General features: G+C 37.6%; 1 protein-coding gene across 1 annotated transcript; it reads right to left on the bottom strand.

Annotated features, from left to right (window-relative positions):
- Positions 1-259: 259 nt before the first annotated feature.
- On the bottom strand, positions 260-6066 carry LOC135233046 (olfactory receptor 5D18-like). Its single transcript, XM_064296162.1, has 3 exons — positions 5967-6066; positions 817-1276; positions 260-728 (listed from the first exon to the last, which is right to left on the bottom strand). The coding sequence occupies exons 1-3, from the start codon at positions 6064-6066 to the stop codon at positions 260-262; spliced, it is 1029 nt and encodes a 342-aa protein (XP_064152232.1).
- Between the last annotated feature and the right edge of the window lie 2902 nt (positions 6067-8968).

The raw sequence follows: 8968 nt of genomic DNA, 5'->3' as shown, positions 1-8968 counted from the left end.
TGTTTATTCAGATAATGCAAGGTGCCCCACATGATAACTGTATTATCTTTTGGTCTTCACCCTCAGATAATGACCTATCGCATGATATCACATTTTCATAGATTTAAAGCTAAAAATGAAAGAGCTTGTGGTCTTTTCTTACAATCATGAGACAAAGCCAAATTTAGTCACCTTGAACCAAAATCCAAATCCTTTCTACTGTGCAATATTACTTAAAATTTTTATGGATATCTTCAGAAACAAGCTTTTTAGACAAACTTTATTTCCACTTAGGGACAAATACTACTGAAATACTATAATGAAAAACGAATTTAATATCCTTTATCTTACTGACTGTATTCTTGACATCCTTATTCCTCAGGCTGTAGATCAAGGAATTCAACATGGGGATCACCACTGTGTAAAACGCAGAGGCTACTTTGAAAGTGTGCCTGGAGTTTTTTGAGTTGGGCACACAGTAGAGGAACAGGATGCTGGCATGGAAGATAGTGATGGCAGTCAGACGAGAGGCACAGGTAGAGAATGCCTTATGACAACCACTGGCCGAACAACTCATTTTCAAGATGGTGACAACGATAAACACATAAGAGGTGAGAATGATAAGTAATACACTCGCCTCATTAAAAGTACTGATGATAAAAAGCCACAACTCATTGAGGTAAGTATTAGAGCAAGAAAGGGAAAGAAGTGTGGAGAACTCGCAGAAGAAGTGATTGATTATGTTGGAACTATGAAAAGGTAATTTCAAAGCAGAGCATGTGAATATCAAGGAACACCCTACTCCCCATGCATATGATCCCACCACCAGCATAGCACAGAGTCTCTGTGTAGAGACTGGCAACTGTGTAGAGCAGAGGGTTACAAATGGCCACAAAGCGGTCATAGGCCATTACAGCTAATAAAATTGATTCAGTCACCACAAAGGTACCAAAGAGAAATAACTGCACTACACATCCTAAAAATGAAATGGTTCTGTCTTCTACAACTAGGTTCTCCAGAATCTTAAGAGCAATGATGGAGGAATAGCAGAAGTCCACAAATGAGAGGTGGCTGAGGAAGAAGTATATGGGGGTGTGCAGTTTGGGGTTAATTTTGATGATTACAATCATTACAGTATTCCCTACAACGGTGACACTGCAGATGGCCAGAAATACCAAGAAAAGGGGAATCTTCAGTTTTGGGTAATCTGAGAAGCCCAAAAGAGAAAATGTGACACCACTTTTATTACCCTCTGACAATAACATGGCTTCTGTTTGTCGAAATCTAAAAGTCAGTCCTAGAGGTTAAAAAAAAAATTAACATAGTGGGGATATACAAAGCTTGGATCGACTTCCCTGTGTCAAGACTGGAAAGCATATCTGTTCTGGAATCTGTATTTTTATTAACCAAAATGTGGTAAATTTCTAAAATTTTAAAATATGATTATCACTTAAAGAATTTAGAGATCGTTCGGTAATTTTAAGTCAAGTTCTCAGGTAACAACTTCAGCTCTCCTTGAATGTAATCAGTTCATAGAAGACAAGCTTAGCCCAATGTTGGATTATGTCAGTCTCACAGTCAATAACAAAAATCAGAAACACCTAAACTATATTATTTAATCAGATCATAACATCTACACACTATGGACATAAAGAATGGATAGCCTAACACTTTCCATTTGTGTTTTTATTGTTAATTCTGCATAGCACTTTAATCTATGTTTTTCTTCTGACACACTATCACTCATATCAAAATAAATCTCAATTACTTTTTAGCAGCCTGTGTGGTACTATTGGTTAATGCCCTTGGCTAGAAACCAAAAGTTTGAAGGTTCCTGCCCACCCACAGGCACCTTTGAAAAAAGGGTTGGTGATCTAATTCTGAAAAATCAGACATTGCAAAATTTATCAAGCATGGTGCTACTCTTATACTCATGAAATCCCCATGATTCCAAGTTGACTTGTTGGCAATATTTTTTCATTCTTCAAATCTGGTAGTTCTGAGTTCCAATCCTCCCTCATTGTTTGAGGAATAAAAAGGCTAGGGTAGATGATAAATATAATCCAGTCTACATTCTTATTCTGAAGATGGCATAACAGCAGTCAGAAGATGCCTTGAGACATCTAAGTCAATTGGCATAATAAAATCTATTAAGAAAACATTCTGCATCCCACTTTGGAGAGTGGCATCTGGGTATGAAACACTAACAAGTAGCCATCTAAGATGAATCAATTGGTCTCAACCCACCTGAACCAAAGGAGAATGAAGAATACCGAGGACACAAGGTAATTATGAGCCCAAGAGACAGCAAGGGCCACATAAACCAGAGACTACATCAGCCTGAGACCAGAAGAGCTAGATGGTGCCCAGCTACAACTGATGACTTCCCTGACAGGGAACACAGAGAACCCCTGAGGGAGCAGGAGAGCAGTGGGATGCAGACCCCAAATTCTCGTGAAAAGACCAGACTTAATGGTCTGACTGAGACTAGTAAGACCCCAGTGGTCATGGCCCCAGACCTTCTGTTGGCCCAGGATAGGAACCATTCCCAAAGACAACTCTTCAGACAGGGATTGAACTGGACAATGGGATGGAGAGGAATGCCGGTGAGGAGTGAGCTTCTTGGATCAGGGGAACACTTGAGACTATGTTGGCATCTACTCTCTGGAGGGGAGCTAGGAGGATAGAGGGGGGTAGAAGCTGGTGAAAAAGACAGGAAATGAGAGAGTAGAGGGAGGGAGCAGGCTGTCTCATTAGGGAGAGAGCAACTGGGAGAATATAGCAAGGTGTTTATAAGTTTTCCTGTGAGAGACTGACTTGATTTGTGAACTTTCACTTAAAGCACAATAAAAATTAAAAACAAAAAAAAGATGCCTTGACTTTCACAACAACGTGCAGATAAAATCCAGTCTGTGATCCCCAGCCATGCCCTCATTTCTCTAGCCTGTACAGTGGTCCATTTTATAAGTCCACCTAACATATTTCCTTTGTTAATGATCATCCTCTTAAATTTTGAGCAAAGTAGAGGCTCTAAATCATGGGAAATAGTCCAATGACACTGTCATGTGCCACAGAGATAGAGAACAGGATGCAGATGAAACACGGGAGAATAGGGTTTAGAGATGTTTTCACACAGGAATAACTAAAGACTCTTGGACTGAGAAATTCCCATTCCCGCAGCCTCTCCCATTCACTTCTCTTCCTCTGACGCAGCGAGGATACTCATTCTGGCCCTGTATTATGTATGTATAAGAATTAAAAACATGGAATATTAGAGCACAATGAAGTCATTTCATGAGAAAACTGTAATACAAAAGAATCATTGTATTTCTGGAATTGGTGCCCAGCAACTCTTAGATCCCAACATAATGAGAAACTCCTTCTCTAGCTACGATTTTGGTAAGTTTGTCTCTGATTCTGAAACTCAACACATCATTTTCAGATGGTCCTTGAAATAAAGATGTCAGGTCATGTGCTATACTGAGTCCCCCAATGGCCCTATTCTGTTCCCATATAAACCTGAGTGTTAAAGACAACCTCAAAAGGCAATCCCATCGCACAATTAGTCATTTTAATTATCACATATTTTTCCTTGAAAATACATTTCATTTATCTAAGGCATTTAAATCTTAATTTTAATCAAATATATGTCTTTAATGCAATGGTTCTTTTCTGTCCCAAATGGTGATATTAAATTGATGATAAATGTATTTTCCCATTCAGTCAAGGAAATAGGATAGCTAAAATTTCTTCCTTTAATTTCCTCCCATTTTATTGTTTGTTTGCTCTCAGGGGATACATGAGTTCCCTGATTTATGCTTTGTAATTTTAGTTAAAGGCAGAACGATTGAGAGAGATGATGCATATGATGCACATGATAGTTTTCGTTTTTTTTTTTTTACTAAAGATTGTATCCAATCTCTGATTACTCCACTGTACTTAAAAACTTTTCTACTGTATCTTGACAACTGCTCCAAAAATTTACAAAAGTATGAAAATATACATTCTCAAATCTCACAAGGCTCCTCTATTGCCCCACCCGAGGTACCTGTCATTCAGGGCACTATTACCGAGGGGCCAAGTCCTCTATGCAAAGCTCTGCATAAGGGCTGCACATCCTGTTCCTTGCATGTTCATACAAGTAGCTTTTGTGATGGCCTGGTATTCCTCAAAAAAAAAAAAAAAAAAAAAATCAAGAACTCTCTATATCTAATGTTTACGTTTTCCCCCTTTTACTTTGTTTCCTAGATACCCTGCTATCATAATGTCTTTAAATCTTAAAACAAACCTGCTAATGGCAAAGAGAAGGCCTCTCCTTCCTCTGGGACACTGGGCTGGGATTAAAAGTATATGCATCTTATATCTGTGTCACAACCTTGGGACATGAACACTAGAGACTGTGTTGCTCCAATCTCTGGAGGACAAAAGCCAAACAATTAAAATTAACTACCTTTCTCAGCTGTATTAGAAAACCTGGAAGAAAATTATATTATCATTAAGAACACTTTATAAGAATCATTTTATATTTCAAATTCATTTTGCCGTGTCTCCTGAACACTTCCATGCTCCCCATTAGTTATCAAGTGTATGTATCCATAGAGCTCATAACTGTCAAATAGTAATTGACTGATGATTATGTGCCAATCAAATAGGTGACAGTGATATCTAAAGGCAGTTTTCATTTGTCCTTCTATTAATATGAGCCCGATTTTACAACTCTTCAAACATTTTAGTGTTATTTGTATTCCTTTAATTTGGACTCTTTAATGGTAACTTCCATTCATTTTTTCTATAGGACTAATTGTTGTTTTTTCCTCTGTGTGATATAAGTGGAGACTATTTCCTCAATTTTTCTTTCATCAATTTAATTTATTTTGTTTTTTTCTGTGAAGTCTCTGTATATTCATGTCATCTAAATTTTCAACTTTGTTTTCAAAACCTGTTTTGATGTATGGAGTAAGAAAGAGATACAATTTTATCTTTCTCATATGGCTAAAGAAAGATGTTCATATGGCTCTTGAATTTCTGTTTGTCCCAATATAACAATATTTTAATAATAAGCCAAAACAAACAAAGAAACAAAAAATCCTGTTGTCGAGTTGTTTCTGACTCGCAGTGACCCCATAGGACAGAGTGGAATTGCCCCATAGATTTTCAAGGAGAGACTGGTGATTTCGAATGCTGACTTTTTGGTTAACAGCCATACTCTTATCCACTGAGCTACCAGGGTTCCATTTTAATAAAAGAAATAATGCAATTTATTTTAAACTTTGTAGGATGAGACTTCCTACTCTAATTTGGTTTATTTTACTTTTTTAATCTTTTTTTTCTTGAATTTCTGTGATTGTTCATTCATTGGCGCACCATAAGAGCAATTTTGAGGTATTATACTTCAGTATCCCAAACAAATCTTGTATTATATTCATTCCCATCCAAGTAAATGTGTGTTAGACTAAATCGTGTCTTAGAACGATTTCCAGACCTGGTAATACTCCAAATGTAGCCTTTGAATAAATGATATTCAGGCATAAACTAGGGATTTTGAAATGACTACAACAATTGTTCTTTCTGAAGGGCAACTGAATTTGAATGATCTCTTAGACTGAGTGAAATAATGGGATGAAAGTGCACTAGAATTGGGGTCAAAGAGCTGAATTTCTGTCATCAACCTATCATTTCTGGTTATATGAACTTCTGTGAATCTCAAATTCCTTGAACCTCTGTGTCACCATATATGCAGTGGAATAATCATCTTTTTCCTCTCTCCTTCTCAGCCTAAGCGGATTGTTTCCAGTGTAAGGCTGCTCATCCACGCTGTTGTTGTAGGTGCCGTCCAGTCTGTCCTGACTCATGGTGACCTTATGTACAACAGAGCAAAACACAGCCTGGTCCTGTGCCATGCTCGTGATTGTTTTTATACTTGACGCCCAGTGTTACAGCCACTGTGTCAATTCATCTTGTTGAGGGTCTTCCTCTTTTTTGCTGACCTTCAAAAAGGTGGACGGTTTTTACCGAGTGTAATGTCCTTCTGTAGGACTGGTGCCCCCTGATAACATGTCCAAAGTATGAGCGACAAAGTCTCACCATCATCGCTTATAAGTAGCATTCTGGCTGTACTTCTTCCAAGACAGATGTGCTCATACTTTTAGCAGCCCGTGGTATATACAATATTCTTCACCAACGGCATAATTCAAAAGTGTCAGTTCTTCTCCTTATTCATTGCCCTGCTCTCACATGCAAATCATATCAGGCAATTGAAAACACTATGGCATGGGTCAAGCACACCTTAGTCCTTAACGTGACATATTAGTTTTTAACACATCAAAGAGTTCTTTTGCACCAGATCTGACAAATGCAATGTGTCCTTTGATTTCTTGTCTGCTGCTTCCATGGACATTAATTGTGGATCCAAGTAAAATGAAATCCTTGACAGCTTCAATAATTTCTCATTTTATCTTGATGATGCTTATTGGTCAGCTGTAAGGATTTTTGTTTTTGTTTTTTATGTTGAGGCATAATCCGGACTGAAAGCTGTGGTCTTGGATCATTACCAGTAAGTGCCTCAAGTCCTCTTTACTTTCAGCAAGCAAAGCTTTGTCATCTGCATAACACAGATTGTTAATGAGTCTTCCTCAAATCCTGATGCTGCGTTCTTCTTCATTTATTCCAGCTTCTCAGAGTATTAACTCAACATGCAGATTGAATTAGTATGGTGAAAGGATACAACCTTGATGCACAGTTTGCTTGCATTTAAACTACACAGTATCCACTTGTTCTATACAAAAACTGCCTCTTGAACTAGGTACAGGTTCCTTGTGAGCACAATAAAGTGTTCTGGAATTCATGTTCTTCACAATGCTGTTCATAATTGATTATGATCCACAGAGTCAAATGCCTTTGCATAGTCAGTAAAACACAGGTAAACATCGTTCTGGTATTCCATTTTCAGCCAGGATCGATCTGACCTCAGTAATGATATCCCTGGTTCCCTGTCATCTTCTGAATCCACCTTGAATTTCTGGCAGTTCCCCGTCAATATATTGTTGTAGACACTTTTGAACCATCTTCAGCAAAATTTTTCTTGTGTGTGATATTAATGACATTGTTCAAAATTTCCTTGTTCTTTTGGATCACCTTTCCTGGAAATAGGCATAAATATAGATCTCTTCCAGTGAGTTGGCCAGGTAGTCATCTTCCAAATTCTTGGCTTAGGCAAGTGAGTACTTCCAGCGCTGCATCCATTTGTTGAAACATCTCAGCTGGTATTCCAACAATTCCTTGAGCCTTGTTTTTCACCAGTGCCTTCAGTGTAGCTTGGGCTTCTTCCTTCAGTAGCATTCGTTCCTACTCATTGCTATCTCCTGAAATGTTTGAACATCGACCAATTGTTTTGGTATAGTGACTCTGTGTATTCCTCCCATCATCTTTTGGTGCTTCCTTTTTTAAGTCATTTAATATTTTCCCCCATAGAATCCTTCAGTATTGCAGCTTACTGCTTAAATTTTTTCTTCAGTTCTTTCAGGTTGAAAAATGCAGAGTACATTCTTCCTTTTTGGTTTTCCATCCACAGGTCGTCACACATGTCATTATAATACTTTGTTTTCTCAAACCACCCTTTGAAATCTTCTTTTCAACTATTTTACTTCATCATTTATTCCTTTTGCTTTAGCTACTCAACATTCTAGAGCAACTTACAGAGTTTCTTCTCACAGCAACTTTTTTTTAATAATTTTTATTGAGCTTAAATGAACGTTTACAAATCAAGTCAGTCTGTCACATATAAGTTTATATATGCCTTACTCCATAAAAAAAAAAAAATACTCCCACTTATTCTCCCCCTAATGTGTCAGCCCTTCCAGTCTCTCCTTTCGTGACAATTTTTCCAGTTTCTAACCCTCTCTACCCTCCTATCTCCCCTCCAGACAGGAGATGCCAACACAGTCTCAAGTGTCCACCTGATACAAGTATTCTCACATCAACTTTGATCTTATTTATTTAATTATTTTTTTCTGTTTAATGAGCTCTTGCTTTCTTCATGTATGATATCCTTGATATCATTCCACAACACATCTGGTCTCTGGTCATTAGTATTCAATATGTTAAATCTCTTCTTGAGATGGTCTCTAAATTCAGGTGAGATGTACTCAAGATCAAACTTTGGCTCTTGTAGACTTGTTAATTTTCATCAGTTTCAACTTCAACTTGCATATGAGCAATTGATGATCTGTTCCACAGTTGGCCCCTGGCTTTGTTCTGACCGATGATATTGAGCTTTTCCATCCTCTCTTCCCATAGATGTAGTCAATTTGATTCCTGTGTATTCCATCTGTTGGTAGAAAAAGGTATTTGCCATAAAGAAGTCATTGGTCACAAAAAATTCTATCATGCAGTCTCTGGCATTGTTTCTATCACCAAGGCCACATTTTCCAACTACAAATCCTTCTTTGTTTCCAACTTTCACATTCCAATCTCCATGTATTATAAATGTATCTAGAGTGCATATTTTGGTCAATTTCAGACTGCAAAAAATTGGTAAAAATCTTCAATTTCTTCATCTTTGGCCTTAATGGTTGGTTCATAAATTTGAATAATGCTCTTATTAACTAGTCTTCGTTGTAGGTGTATGGATATTATCCTATCACTGACAGTGCTGTGCTTCAGGATAGATCTAGTGTTCTTTTTGACAATGAATGCAACACCATTCCTTTTCAAGTTGTAGTTCCCAGCATAGTAGACAATGGGATAGTCTGATTGAATATGGGCAATACCAGTCCATTTCAGCTCACTAACTCCTAGGATATCAATGTTTATGTGCTCCATTTCATTTTTGACCATTTCCGATTTTCCTAGATTCATACTTTGTACATTTCATGTTCCGATAATTAGTGGATGTTTGTAGCTGTTTCTTTTCATTTTGAGTCATGCCACAGCAACAAATGAAGGTCCTGAAAGTTTAACTCCATCCACATGATTAAGGTTGACTCTACTT

The sequence above is a fragment of the Loxodonta africana genome, chromosome 13 (assembly GCF_030014295.1).
Source record: "Loxodonta africana isolate mLoxAfr1 chromosome 13, mLoxAfr1.hap2, whole genome shotgun sequence".
NCBI lineage: Eukaryota > Metazoa > Chordata > Mammalia > Proboscidea > Elephantidae > Loxodonta > Loxodonta africana.
This window is presented reverse-complemented; position numbering and strand designations above follow the sequence as displayed.

What these genes read in the sequence shown, in the direction of transcription:
- LOC135233046 (XM_064296162.1), bottom strand. Translation starts at nt 6,066, where the DNA reads ATGGTGAGACTTTGTCGCTCATACTTTGGACATGTTATCAGGGGGCAC. An exon ending in AACCGTCCACCTTTTTGAAG is followed by an intron (nt 1,277 to 5,966) that starts GTCAGCAAAAAA and finishes TTTAACCTCTAG; the next exon opens with GACTGACTTTTAGATTTCGA. An exon ending in AGTCTCTACACAGAGACTCT is followed by an intron (nt 729 to 816) that starts GTGCTATGCTGG and finishes ACCTTTTCATAG; the next exon opens with TTCCAACATAATCAATCACT.